General features: G+C 33.8%; 2 protein-coding genes across 2 annotated transcripts; one reads left to right on the top strand and one right to left on the bottom strand.

Annotated features, from left to right (window-relative positions):
• Positions 1-3,264: 3,264 nt before the first annotated feature.
• Positions 3,265-11,743, top strand: LOC149383705 (zinc finger protein BRUTUS-like At1g18910). Its single transcript, XM_089629572.1, has 12 exons — positions 3,265-3,668; positions 4,096-4,326; positions 5,169-5,363; positions 5,707-6,056; positions 6,239-6,467; positions 6,587-8,178; positions 8,448-8,657; positions 8,755-8,892; positions 9,781-10,015; positions 10,352-10,411; positions 10,528-10,599; positions 11,137-11,743. The coding sequence occupies exons 1-12, from the start codon at positions 3,348-3,350 to the stop codon at positions 11,236-11,238; spliced, it is 3,735 nt and encodes a 1,244-aa protein (XP_089485698.1). The 5' UTR covers positions 3,265-3,347; the 3' UTR covers positions 11,239-11,743.
• Positions 11,744-12,208: 465 nt separating this feature from the next.
• On the bottom strand, positions 12,209-13,143 carry LBD27 (LOB domain-containing protein 27). The gene is made up of 2 exons (XM_089627886.1): positions 12,545-13,143; positions 12,209-12,438 (listed from the first exon to the last, which is right to left on the bottom strand). Exons 1-2 carry the CDS (start codon positions 13,141-13,143, stop codon positions 12,327-12,329), a joined length of 711 nt encoding a protein of 236 aa, XP_089484012.1. The 3' UTR covers positions 12,209-12,326.
• Between the last annotated feature and the right edge of the window lie 1,999 nt (positions 13,144-15,142).

Here is a 15,142-nt window from a genome sequence, read left to right as displayed (position 1 = left end):
ACGGAGTAGTAACTTCTTGGTTTGGGTACTTTACCCACTAATTTTAAACGTTGGGTACATAAGTGTAATAACCCGAAAACATTGGGTCTTTTTGCCGCCATTTCCCCTACTAAAAATAAATAAATTATGTATCATCTCAAATTTCATACTTCATACAAATCTAGACCTCGTGAAAAATCTGTAAAGTAAAAAAAAATGAGTTGTTGAAACTAATATAAGTAAGTCTTTATGATCATATTGAGTCTACTTATATTATCTATATTACCATGATAACATTTTTCATTTTTTTAGAGAATTTTTTTTTTTTTATTTTAACGGGATCTGGTTGGTTTGGTTCAACCCAATTTCATAACGATCAAAAATCAAACCAACCCAAACACTTGCGGGTTGGGTTGGTTTCAACCTAAATTTTTTCGGGTTGTAATGGGACGGGTTAAAAAAAAGTGCGATTTGGTTTGAGTGATCGGGTTGTTTGGTTTGTCGGTTCTCATGAACACCCCTAATATTATCTGTCGGGAAAGATAAAAAAAAAATGGGATTAGTGAAGGGCTGTTTAATCTCACGCTTTTTTGTATTCGTGATTTTAAGGCTTTTTAAAAAAAAAAAAATTATCTCGTAAGAAACATCTCCAGCTCGAAGTATCAAAATATCTCCCATTATGATTGCGTTGTTTACTTTTGAACTATAAACTAAGTAGTTTTCTCTTCAAGTCCAACCAGAAGTTAATTAGTGTATAATTATTTTTATCGTATTTTTTAAAATATATATTTTGCTAGTGATTATGTAGTGTAGTATTTATAAAACCAGCGTTAAAAAACACAAACATTTAATGATTTACATGCATGGTACTATAGACATTATGTAATCTTCATATCATATATCCGTGGCAAGAAGTATCTTCATATCATAAATCACAAATGCGACCAAGATATTAAATATAGTAGAGCAATTGATTATAAATTATCTTATAAAGTGAAGCATATTCGTAGGAAGATTCTACACACATCTGTAATGATTTTTTCCGGTCTGATAAATTCCTCCAATATCTATCTATTCTTATATTGTAAATTTGTAATCTATTATAAGAAAATTTTAAACCCTTAATGTGTTAGAGAATATTCCATATACGTTTCAACTAGAAACAAAATTGTAATCTAAACATATATGTAGACACAACGATTAAAATATCGATACCGATATCTCGATATCAAAATTTTGATTTACCGATATCTCGATATCAAAATTTTGATTTTACTGATACATCGATTACCGATGAATATATCGATGATTATCCAATAACAATTTTGAATACCGACTACTTATGATATCGATAATATATCGACTACCGATCAATATACCGACAAAAATTTTATAAAAAAATATAATTTAAAAAAAAATATATAATATATATATATATATATATATATATATATATATATAACTCCAAATCTAGATCATATAAAATAATTTTTTATGATAAAATAATTCTCAAATACTACCTATTTAAGACAACAACTAAACTCAAAATACACACTACGAATCATAAAATAGTATTCAAATGGTACCAAATTTTAATAGAAACTCAAGTATTATTGACTATTATTTACATATAATTAATAAATGATATAATTTAGGTTATATTATGTATATAGTCATATTTTCAGTTTCACGTTGCTATATAGCTAACGTTTTGTAAATTTTAGGTAAATAGCCACATCCATGTATTTACACACGTAAATTGACATAAATACCACACTTTTTTATTTTAATGAAAAAGCAAATCAGGAATGTCGCGTCATCTTTATGATTATGTACCTAAGATTTACGAAACATTAGCTATATAGCAATCTCAAACATATTAACTGGATAGTTACCTAATTTTTTTGTATAATTTATAATATATTTTTTAAAATTATTAAAAAATAAAATTATATTCATTATATGCATATATAGGAATATATATATATATATATATATATATATATATATATATATTCAAAATCTTGATTTTTTATTTTACATACAAAAATAAAAATGGTGGTAATTATATGTTTCTATACATATATATACATATACATATATATACATATATATATATATATATGTAGCGAAATTCTAAAAACCTCCACTTTCTTAACTCCATAGCATTTAATAATAATTATCTTTTTGGACATATATAAGAAACTCATCTCTTTAGTATTTAATTCATATATGAAGCTCTTTTCTACTCTTTTATCTCTTGCACAACGACATACTATCTTAATCTAATAATAAATAAATAAAAAAACATAAAAAGGCAACTTTACGGTTTATTGATGCATTTCCAACAATTTGAATTAGATTTAGCTCGTTTAGGCGGGATTTAACTTAAAAACTACAAGAGTTGCGAACCGAGCTCCATCTGACTCTAGAAAAGTTGGACACATTTGAAGCTCATATATATACATTATATATTAATGCATCACTTTGTAACCCGAAATTCCACGTTGCAATCTTGCTATAATGATCGTATGGTAGTGGTTGGGGGTATCAGATTATGATCTCTAACACCAATCCCATAAATTATCTATATATTCTATGTCTGATAAATACCTATTTTATTTGGCTATCAAATGTTCCCAAAGCATATTACATTAAATGACGGAGCCACTTTAGAGCCAATGGAAGCTCTCTAGCGCCGCGTCCAAGGTGACCCTAATATATTACTTTTTTTTATAACACCTAGTTATTTTTCAATTCTAAGCTCTAACAATTGGCTCTTGTTTACAACCCTCTTGACTAAAATTATTCAAATTTTCTACTAACGTTCAATCTGTGTACTATTTTCTTCTCTTTTTAATTTTTACCTTAATTTAAAAATAAATAAAAACACAAATGAAAATTATGCATGTGGTATCTATATGGAGTATATACAATTAAAATTCCTGATAGGCTAATACAACAAAAAAACAAGCATGTCTTCCGTTGGGTGTTCGGTACAACGTCCCTATCACCCGCCGTGGAATAATACTGTTTCTTTATTCTTTTTTATATAATATGTATATGTGTGTGTGTGTGTGAGAGAGAGAGAGAGAGAGAGAGAGAGAGAGAGAGAGAGAGAGAGAGAGTGGGGTATAGTGATACAGATCGTAGTGTAGTAAGAAAGAAGAACAAGAGTGACAGGGAATATAATTATATATCAATAATGACGATGAACTATTGTAATAATAATAGGTTATTATTGCTACCCAAACCAAACCCATAAATCTCAAGTCCCTCACACCACAAACCTTCCCTCTCTCCCTCTCTCTCTCTCTCTCTCATGCAGGTTCGGTCTCTCAGCGATCGACGCCGTTATTCCGCCGTGAATGGCCAGCAACGACGCGTCTCCTCGGCCAGACGACGCCGTTACCGTTCCGGCGGTGTTGGAGTCCGATGTGTCGGAATCCGAGTCGGAGTCGGAGATGGAGACTCCGGCGTTGGACCGGTCGGTTAGGCTCGCCGACTCGCCGATCCTCTTGCTCGTCTACTTCCACAAGGCGTTTCGTGCTGAGATCAGCGATCTCAGACGCGAGGTCTCACGCGCGTCGGAGAGTGGACATCACGCGCCAGACTTTGTCCTCAGTCTCCTGCGCCGCTTCGAGTTCCTCAAGCTCGCCTGTAAATACCACTGCGCCGCCGAGGACGAGGTATATATATTATATATATATACGTATAATTATAAACACGTATATATATACTTAGGTACATATAGTGTATTCACTTATTATCTTTTCATAATGACGTTAAATAAAGTTTTGTTTTAAAAATAAAGTGGTTCAAATCATTTTTCTCAACTTACAATCCTTGTGCTATTATTTCTAAATTCGATTTGCAAACATTGGAAAAACAAGAAAAGAAAAGGAAAAAAAAGTCAAATCACTAGGTGGTATGATTAAACCAATGCGGTCTAATTATTTACTTTGGTTTATTTCATCAATTAATAGAATTAAATTATGAGCATTGTGACTCTACTTCAACTACTATATACCCAATTTTTTTTTTTTTTTAAATCACCTTGAAAGATTGGGCCAAACAAGGTACTAATATAGTCCATATGGTCTATTAATTTGACAGGTTATTTTTACGGCTTTAGATGCTCATGTGAAAAATGTTACTCCAACGTACTCGTTGGAGCATAAGAGCATCGACGCTCTTTTCGACTCGATATTTTTCCGGCTGAATGCAATGCTTGAGGAATCGAACGTGGCTCAAAACATTCCGGGGAAACCGTTCCAAGAGCTTGTTCTTTGCTTGGGCACGATTCATAACTTGATTTCAAAGCACATGCTCAAAGAAGAAAAACAGGTATTTTCTTTATATATAAAAAAAAAAAAAAAAAAAAAAAAAAAAAAAAAAAAAACTGTTTCACTGTGATTTATATTATTGTTCCATTGAATCAATTAAGGCTTAGAACTCTGTTGACCACACGTCATAATGGAGATGGTTGTATTATTTTCATTATTTGTTCTAATATTATCAATTTGGTTTCACATAAAATAATGAGTCCATTTGAGTGTATATGGCCAGAATGAACATATATAATATATGTCCAGGGAGGCAATAATTATTACCAAAAAGTAAGCTCTAAAAAATATAAGCAAGAGGGCTAAATTTAATTATGTCTAGTTCGTAGATAATGCCAAACATGATCTTATTGAATATACCTTGCTATAATATTTTTATAAACGCTTATTACTTCTCTCTTCAGGGAACATATACGTATTTGATTTTGCGACTTTATATATGTATTTATTTTTGTTTAATGTTTTTTTTAGTGATATGGTGTTATTTGATTAATTGAAGGGCTTAATTTAATAACTGCCAGTATTTTTTTTAAGATATCAAAGAAAAAAATATATATGGAAACAGTAATTTATAGAATGGTATAATTTGTTTACATGCAAGTATATTACGTACTACCAAAGTTCAATTTTTATTTTATTTCTCGCTTGAAACTATAAGCACTAAAAATCCCACCTTCTTATTCTTTTGAAATAGTAAATCACCCCACTTCTCCGATTAGATACGTCAAAACGATGATTATCTGTTTAATACTAGCTTTAATTGAAATAGGTATTTGAGGATGCTAGTTAATTAATTATTGCAACGTGTCGATTATCAGTTTCCTAACTCTCATAGGCTTGCAGATATTCCCAAAGCTCATGGAACATATCCCGGCGAAGGAGCAAGCTTCACTGGTTTGGCAATTCATTTGCAGTGTTCCAATAGTAATACTTGAAGACATGTTTCCATGGATGCTCTCATTTCTTTCATCTCCAGAACAAGAACAGGTCAAATTTTGCCTGAGAGAGATAGTACCTGAAGAAAAGTCGCTTCAAGAGGTACTACAAAGTTATTATAATATTTTATATAATTTAGGATATTAAAGATGTGGTGAAACTTTGATCAGAATTTTTTTTTTAATTTTAATCTGTAGTTCAATTAATTCATTAATTTTTATTTTTTGATATTTTGTTACAAATTAAATTTTAAACAATTTTTTTTATCATGTGTTTTTCGTGTATTTAACTTTGTAAGCCCAAATTATGTTACTGTTCAATTTATAAATGAAACATGAATTTAAGAAGAAATTTACGTACGAATAGAACTCAATGGATGCTAAAAATGGCCTATAGTGAATTTAACATTAACAGTTTTACTTACTGTGAATAATTTTTCATGAAGGTGGTTCTTTCATGGCTTGGAAGTACTAATAATAGCCAACCCTCAAGTATTGGTATTGGAGGAGTGTCTGACATGAAATCCTTGCTCAAGTCTAGAAGATATTTTGGGCAAATTAGTTGGCCATCATCGCCACCGTCCACGTCATCGTCATCATCGTCAACACATGATGTTGACAGTCTCGGCCATAAAAACCCGCTCGACGGTCTTCATCTATGGCACGCAGCCATTAAAAAGAACTTGATCACAGTCCTTGGAGAGCTATACCAAGTGAAAAGTTCTTGTGATTTTTCAAACCTAGACAACATCGTCGTTCAGCTCAAATTCCTAGCTGATATTATCACCTTTTACAGGTAAATTGAAAATATATTGTATGGTTTTATTTGATTGACGATTCTGCTGATAATTTGAAAAGAAAGTTAAAACAATTCATATAACGGTATTAAAAAAAAAAAAAAGTGCTTTAGATTTAGCTTCCATTTTTACTTTAAAATGCAAAATTATGATACATGCGTGGTACTTAATTCATATATAGCAATGCATTGGAGAAATTATTCAGTCCGATGTTGAACCAACTCGTCCACGGCTATATGTCACCTTCAACCGGAGGTTTTCCAAGTGAGAGTCACATCGAAGGTTTACAGATGCTTCTCTATCATACCTCCCAAAACGACATGCTCCCAAAATTTGTCAAAAAGCTTTGCCGGGAACTTGAGTCCTTTGTCGGGGAAATCAGCAAACAATTTCGTTTCCAGGAAAAAGAGGTAGTTTTATTTTTTTTTAGAAAAGGAGGTACTTTTAATTTGTATTTTTCGGATTTAGAGTATAATTAAATTTATTTATTTGATAAAAATCATTTAAATTTCGACAAATATGTTTGCAGGTATTTCCATTAATCGCAAAGCATTGCGGCCACTCAATGCAGCAACGAATCCTATACGTAAGTGTCCACATGATGCCGTTGGGGCTCCTCAAGTGCGTGATGATGTGGTTTTCGGGCCACTTATCCGAGGAAGAATACAAGTCCATGTTAGATGGGATGATCAAGAAACAAGAGCCATTGTCGAGGAGAAACGAACCCCTTGCCTATCTTCTCCACAATTGGTTTCGCGCCGGCTGCTCTGGAAAAATCTCGGAAGAGAAGTTTGGGACTAACCTCAAGCAGATGTTCAAGTCTCGGCGCTCCTTCCTTATCGACCAAACTTTAAAAGAGAACGCGTCGGTTCCCAAGACAATAGGCAAGACCTCGAAGAAGAAGAATAAGAAGAAGAAAAAGGGGAAGTACGACGCGTCTTACTCTAGTGTGATCAACCTCCACGTGTACTTCCCGGAGGCCATAAAGACGTACCACCCTTACTTTGAGATCATAGAAGGATGCCCGGGCGAGGGCTCGTCTGTGTCTGACCCAAAGCCCATGGATCTGATCTTCTACTTTCACAAGGCGCTCAAGACTGACTTGGAGTTCTTGGTCTCGGGGTCGCTGCGACTCGCGGAGAACCCTTTGTTCCTTGAGGAGTTTCGAAAGAGGTTCAAGCTTATAAATTTTTTGTACCAGATACATAGCGACGCTGAGGACGAGGTTGCATTCCCCGCGTTGGAGGCAAAAGGGAAGATCACAAACATTAGCCACTCGTACACCATGGACCACGAGCTCGAGTCCGAGCATTTTGTGAAGGTCTCGCACATCCTTGACAAGCTCTCTGAAGTGACCCGAGCTGGGTCTTCTTCGAGGAGGCACCACCAGCTGTGCATGAGGCTTTACGAGACATGCGAGTCGATGCACGGCCTGCTCGTGGACCATATCCAACGAGAGGAGATTGAGCTATGGCCGCTCTTCAGGGAGTGCTTCTCAATAAAGGAGCAAGAATGGGTCGCGGGAAGCATCCTCGGACGGACTAGCGCAGAGGTCCTTCAAGACATGCTTCCGTGGGTCATGGGGTCACTTTCGACTGAAGAGCAACACACCATGATGATGTTGTGGCGCCAAGTCACCCGACACACCATGTTTGACCAGTGGCTCAAGGAGTGGTGGGAGGAGGGCAACGCTTACACTGCCATCATTGGGGACGACGATGATAGCCCGTTTTCTTCTGAAGACGACCCACTCGAGGTGGTGTTTGATTACTTGACTAATGGTACTAAAGACGAGAAGGAAGAGGAAACACATGGGAAAAAAGTCACGGCTTGTCTTCACCCGGTTGATAATTTGGAAATAGACGATTCTGAATTATACGAAAACATTGAGTACAAGCCGTCCAGCACGAAGGACGAGAAGAAGAGGGTTCCGGATGTGCAAAACATCGCGTGCCAAGTGAAACCGAGGATGTTTATTGAGAGTGCGCATAAGTCGAAGCATTGCGATCTCCTAAGGAAAATGGGGCAAGAAGATCTCGAGGCTGCGATTATACGTGTCTCAAAGGATTCTGTGCTAGACACCAAGAGGAAATCGTACATTATTCAGAACCTCCGTGTAAGGTAAATAGTGTTTTTATTTAGGCCAAAAATATACAAAATAGCCATTTGAAAAAAAATTGATTAGAAAAATAGTCAAAGTTTCAAATTCTCAGCAAAATAAACAAAGTTATATCGTTATTTTATTTTGTTAGCAATTTACCACTTTAAAAAAAATTAGCAATTTTTTACCATTTACCACTTTAAAAAAAAATTAATAAACCGAGAATAGATCTATTATTATTAATATATATTGTCTAATGAATTGTTACCATGTGATTTTATTTTGTTAGCCGTTGGATTGTGAGACATCACTTCCATTCAACTCTATCGAGCAACGAGAATGAGTTTCCCGGGCAAGAGCCATCGTACCGAGACCATCAAAACCTAACATTTGGGTGCAAACACTACAAGAGGAATTGTAAGTTGGTCGCTCCGTGCTGCAACCAGCTCTACACTTGCCTCAAATGCCACGACGAAACGACCGACCATGTACTAGATAGGTAAAACAAAATTATATTATATTATATATAACTTATATATGCGCTATAATTAATTAAGCTACTAATCAAGTTATTGACATTGTTTTGATGTTCCCAGGAAAAGTGTTACCGATATGATGTGCATGCAGTGCCTAAAGATTCAACCTATCGGGTCTACGTGTTCAACACCTTCCTGCAATAAATTCTCCATGGCAAGATACTATTGCAGAATCTGCAAAATATTCGACGATGATAGGTAAAATACGTTTAGAAGCTATAATTTATATACGTCTGTTTGGTAAGTCAATTCACATTTCTCAAATAAACGACATTTGAATCTAAAATCAGTTTTTTCAAATGTTGAATGTTTAAAATTAGATAGTATTTCCAAAATTTTCATCAATCTTGATTGAAAATCTGATAATTTTGAATCGGACAAAATCTCATATTGTAGGGCAATTTTAAATTACCTTAAATTAAAAATCAACTGTGTTTCATTTACCCAAACTTCTAAACACTAGTTAATATTTCCTATTTAAATAGAAGTTTATGTTTAATTGAACGCTTATTTGAAATTGGCCCATGGGCTTTTTGCGCATCAATCTCACGGTGTTTTTAAAAAAAAAAAAAAAAAAAAAAAAAAAAAAAAAAAAAACTAATGTGTAGTATTTATTGCGAAAATAATATTTTTCAAGTTTATTGCCAAAATAATATTTTTCAAGTTGTAAAAAAATATTTTTTTTATTAATGTTTATTGATTTGGACTCGATTTAAGTCTGTTAATTGTTTATAGTTTTATTTAGAAGAGAAATAATTAAGATTTAAAACGATCACTATTTTTAAAATGAGTTATTTAGCTAAATAGCCAATTCGAAGTTATGAATTCGCAAAATAGCCAATATTTGTCTAAAATTAGTGAAATAGCGAAAATGTATAATAATTTGGTTTCAAATTTTTTTTTTGTACTACATGATTAATTTATTTGAAAGTGATAAATTACTTACTATAATCATCAAAAAATTCAATCTTATAAAAAAAAAAAATTTGAACATGTAAATTCGACTATTTTGTATAATTTCTCCTTTAAAATTTTTTAATTTTTTGTTAATCATATTTAATGTTTGGAGTTTGGAGTTTGGAGCAGGATGATATACCACTGCCCATATTGCAACCTGTGCCGGCAAGGGAAGGGGCTTGGGATCGACTACTTCCACTGCATGAACTGCAACGCGTGCATGTCACGCTCTCTGTTTGTCCACGTGTGCCGTGAGAAATGCTTCATGGACAACTGTCCCATCTGCCACGAAGACATGTTCACCTCCTCTTTACCCGTCAAAGCCCTTCCCTGCGGCCACTTGATGCACTCCCACTGTTTTGAGGTACGCATTACACTAATACCATACCATATATTTACTTTCTTACTATTTTCATTACACTAAACATAAACATTTAAGCACAAATAAATCTTTTAAATTTCAATAATGAAGACATTTCTTCCTTCATTTATGGGATTAAACTCATGACCCTCACCAGAAAGAGAGAGTGCCCTCTCAAGAAGGAGACCTCATAGCTTCGATACGCTCTTCTTTTTTTTTTAATTATTATTATTATAACTATGACTCGAACATATCTCTTCATTTTATATTATCTGTCACTTATCCTCTACTGTCGCTCTCCTTTAGTTTATTAACGAGTTTGATATTAATGTTTTCTAGGCCTACACATGTAATAAATATACCTGCCCTATCTGCGGAAAATCGTTAGGAGATATGCAGGTGAGTGAGTTCTTTTTTTCATTTTTCACCAAAATTGATTATATTTCGAAAAAAATTACATGTCTTTAATTATCTCAATGTTCACTTTCAAATTGCAATGGTTTCTTTCCTTGCAGGTGTATTTCAACATGTTAGATGCGCTTTTGGCCGAAGAGAGAATTCCAGACGAGCATGTCGGCCAAACACAGGTTTACATCGAAACAAAATAATTCAATATTATCTTATTAATAAAGTATTGATTAAGCAAAGTTTAAATGAAATTAGCTACTACGCAAACTTTAAATGAAATTCGCACATATATATATATATATATATATATATATATATATATATAAGTGTTTTTATTTACAATGTCAACATTTTAGACCCTTTCAACAATTTATATTTTGCTATCAGAAAAAATCACTAATTTCTTAATAAGGTGCTGTAACTGTTTATAGCTAATTCCAAACTTGATTTTAAGCAACTAATCAATATTTCGTTTATTTTGATAAATTAGTCATTTACCAAAATTAACATATATTTATTAAAATTAACGTATGAAAATGCTAACGACAATCATGTAAAATACTATCTTATTGATGAGGTCATGTCATGAGATGTGCCTAAATTTTAAACGTGCTTAAAACATTAGTTAGATTGTAAATCCAACGTTTCAAGTGGCGTAGTCCATTGTGTACAATTATGAGATTTTTTCGAGTGATTAATCAAGGAAGAAATGGCAGGCTATACTATGCAACGACTGTGGGAAGAGAGGAGAAGCTCGTTTCCATTGGCTGTACCACAAATGCTCTCTTTGTGGCTCCTACAACACCAGGGTTTTGTGAAACCCCCTTTATTCATTTTATTTATTTTTGGCTAGAGAAATCAGAACCTTGTCATTTTAATCCCACGTAATTAATGGGTTTTAAAAGTTTCTTCTTAAAATCGTAGCCACACACAGGAGTAAAAAAACCGTAGCTTGTATAGATTGTTTAGGGTAGACAACAGAAGAAGCTATTGATTTTGGAATTATTGAATAAATTTACCTGCCTCTCTAGTTACTGTGGTGAGGCCAATTGTAGATATATGTCCTCATTTTTTTTTAACCTAAGCCCAGCACGTTTGAGATCTGTATAGAGTTATAATAAAGATTTGGGCATAAATTTTTGCTTTATAGTCTATATATTTATATACAAATTTGTGCCTGTTGTAGCTAGAATCTTTCTTTTATAAGATGGGTTAACCAGGTTAAAGTTTGTTTGAGGGTCCTTAATAGACATTTTAAAAATTCAATAAAAGTTCCTTTTTTTTCTTTCAAGATTTGAATGCAGTTTATTAGCTGTAGTTAATTTCAAATATATGATGCATGAGCAAGCCTGCTCTTTAAAATAACCGTCTCCTTGAAAACTATAATTTGGCTCAAAATTTATTAAAAATGGTGTTCTAGATAAAAAAAAATAAAAAGATTATGTACTTGTTTAGTTAGTGAGATGAATATTGATATATGTAATTTATAAAATTGTGATTAATAACATTAGCGTAAAATTGCCTTTTGTATCCAAAATTGTTGTTAATTATATAATAAACCGATCAAGATCTGTGCTAAAATTTTGATACAGTGGGAAATGAAATCTTTTATTTACGTAATAACCACTAAATAACAAACCTTACTAATAAAAAATAAATAATAAATAAATGGTATTAAAATATAAATAAAAAGTAAAAAAGCTAATCGTTACAAGTAAACTACGAACTGGTCAATTTTGCAAAGTGTCACAACTTGATAAACACCACGAACTCGTAGCATGGCCTAGATCAAATCATGGAACTTTATTCTTCATAAGAAAAATAAAATTGGAAAAGAATAAAAGAACTGTATATAGAAGAGAGAGAAAGAGAGTAAAACAACTCATCATCATATTCATCGTCATTGTCAGTTAACGCTGGTGAGACTCAACCCCGCTGCGGCGTTCTTCAGCTCGTTGTCGACGAGATGCTCGATCGCAAGCTGGTTCGCCTCGATCTTAAGCACCGACTCTTCCGAACTGTCATCACACACGTAAAAAAAAACAACCATGCAAAACATATCAACACTCATCGTAAAAGCCTGAAAGAATCATATGATATTCACTCACTGACAAAAAAAAAAACCTGGAATCGTAAGCCTCCTTGGAATCAATATTGTAAGACTGCCTATCATCCATGGTATCAAAAAACGGCATCTCATCGTACCCCTGCTCCGCCGCAGCACCGCCGCCGGTGGCATTATCGTAATTACACTGAAGCCACATCGGCGGATCTTCCGGTTCCACGGCGGCGGAGGTCGGCGGGCCCATGATGAGGTCCAGCTGCTGGGCCTGGGGTTGAGGCCCGATGGCATTATTGTTATTCTGAGGGTGGTTTTGTTGGCGGAGGATTTGGAGGCGGTGGTGGAGGGAGAGAAGCTCTTGCTCGGCGTGCCAGATCTGGTATCTGAGGTGGAAGATTCTGCCGAGGCAGCCGTGGACTGGGTCGCGATCGCGCTCGTTGGACTGGTATATGATCGACCACATGGCCGTGGCTTTCTGGTCCGGTTCGAGCTTTTTGAGGATCTTGAGGATGTTTGAGACGCCGAAGAGTCTGTGGGCGTTTTGGAACACTTTGGGCTGGTCCGGTGGGAAGTACGGCGCCAGAGGACACTCCGACGTGCATCGCCGCCGCTGGTACTTGCAAGCCGCGCAAGCCTGGCTCGTCCCGCCTTTCAGCGTCATCTTGATAATAACCGCCTCGATATCATCAAGCGCGTCACGACAAAAAAAATAAATATATATTGTATAGTGTGGTTTTTGGATATTGGTGAAGTTGTGAGTGAATAGAGGAGAAGGAATAAAGAATGGAAAGAAGAAGAAGAAGAAGAAAAATGGGAGATTATATGTTCATTTATTTTAGTTTGTTAGTTTAGTATGTGTTTTATTTTGGGTGTGAATAGAAGAATAGAATAAGTCTTGGTTTTTTTTTTTTTTTTTTTTTTGGGGGATGATTTTTGTGTGGTGAAGTTGTGAGTGAACAGGAGGCGAGGGGAGAGATAAATATGGTGGGGGGAGAAATGAAAAGGGAAAGAAGCAGGAGATTTTTTTTATTTTTTGAAAAAATATTTATTTATTTATTTTAGTTAGTTTAGTGTGTTATTGAAAATTATGTGTGTTTTATTGAATAGGTCTTGTTTCTTGGGGTGAGCTGCGGATTTAGTGGTGAGTAGTGGCGAGACTGAGTAAAAATGGAAACAAGATTGGAATAATAGGAAACGAGTTTTGGGGGGGATGAGTTATTTTATTTTAAATATGTATAACTTTCTTTTTTTGTGAAGTTCTGCTAGTAATTTGAATTAAAATGGAATGTGTGTATGTGTGACTGTTGGGGACAAACGTTGGAGATTCTAGGGAGGGATTGCCCTACAGTTTTGGGCCACCTCATGTAGATTTGTTATATATTCGATAATTAATTAGTTTTTGTTTATATAGTTTTGTTTGTTATATGTATAGTAATACAATTCGACGTGGGTTTTTCAGTTGAGTTATGCATGGTGTGAAGCAATTTGGGACGTTTTATAATGGCTGTGTTTGTTATTTGAATTTTTAGTGGCATATGGGTAATGTAGGTTTTACTAACACCAATTTAATAATCGTCTTCTTAGGTGGTATACAACCAAAATAACTATGTGAGAAAAATTATTGGATGAGTCTCACATCGCAACTAAATTACCGTTCATATACTTCTAGTATATAGTGATTTGAATGAAACAATATAGTATTTGATTTACTTTTTTTTTTTTTACTTTCAATTGTGCGTATCTTCATCATTTCTTTTTAAACCAAACCTTCATTTTGCTCGCCATAAATATCTATCGTCGAAAAGCATAATTAATAGAGAAATTTGATTATATAACTTTTATAATCGAGAAACTATACACAATCACAATCACAGAATTGGACTTATCATAAGCCCAATCACGCAATTAGAAAACTTTAGAAAATGAGAGGAAGAAATTGCGTTACTATCTCAAAAACAGTATTCCTAAAAATCTGACGTTTGAAATCATTAATGAAATATTTCATGACCTATATATCTAAAAAAACACGTTTAAGGCTATACTTAATTCTTACTACATAAATAAACACAAACTCTACTTTATTTTCGCAAATATTTTATTTCATCTATAATTAGCGATGAATCTGAAAACAGATTCTTCTTTTGCGAACGAACGTCTGAAATAATAGCATAATAGGAAATGCACAAAAAAAAGATATATTATAAGTAAAAATTTGAAACGACATAACCAATGTCATTTCCACAAAGGAAAACATAATTTCTTGAGTCTTTTTCTACTTTAAGACTATCTCCTAACCAGCAACAACATCATATGGTATTAGCTCGTTGCCTAGAGACTTGGCTCCTCATAGAAAGAGCGAAGAAATCAAATGTCATAAAATTGGGTTTTGATTTGGTGTTTTAGTTTTTTAGATGTGCATAGTAGCTAAATAGCCTTTTTGAAACATTGAATTGTATTTTAGTTAATGTTTTATTAATAACTTAAAATTAGCCACTCACATTATTAAGTTAACAAAAGGGACAAAAATTCTATTTGACCTTTTAAACTAAAAAAAAAGTATCTAAAATGCTGAGAATAATTCATTAACAATTATTTACTAATTATTAACTATACACAATTTAGAAAGAAAAAATAAATTAGAAACTCAAATGTTACTGCGA

Source organism: Urtica dioica, chromosome 10, assembly GCF_054948205.1.
Source record: "Urtica dioica subsp. dioica isolate 48M chromosome 10, U.dioica_male_clone48M_v1_H2, whole genome shotgun sequence".
NCBI lineage: Eukaryota > Viridiplantae > Streptophyta > Magnoliopsida > Rosales > Urticaceae > Urtica > Urtica dioica.
This window is presented reverse-complemented; position numbering and strand designations above follow the sequence as displayed.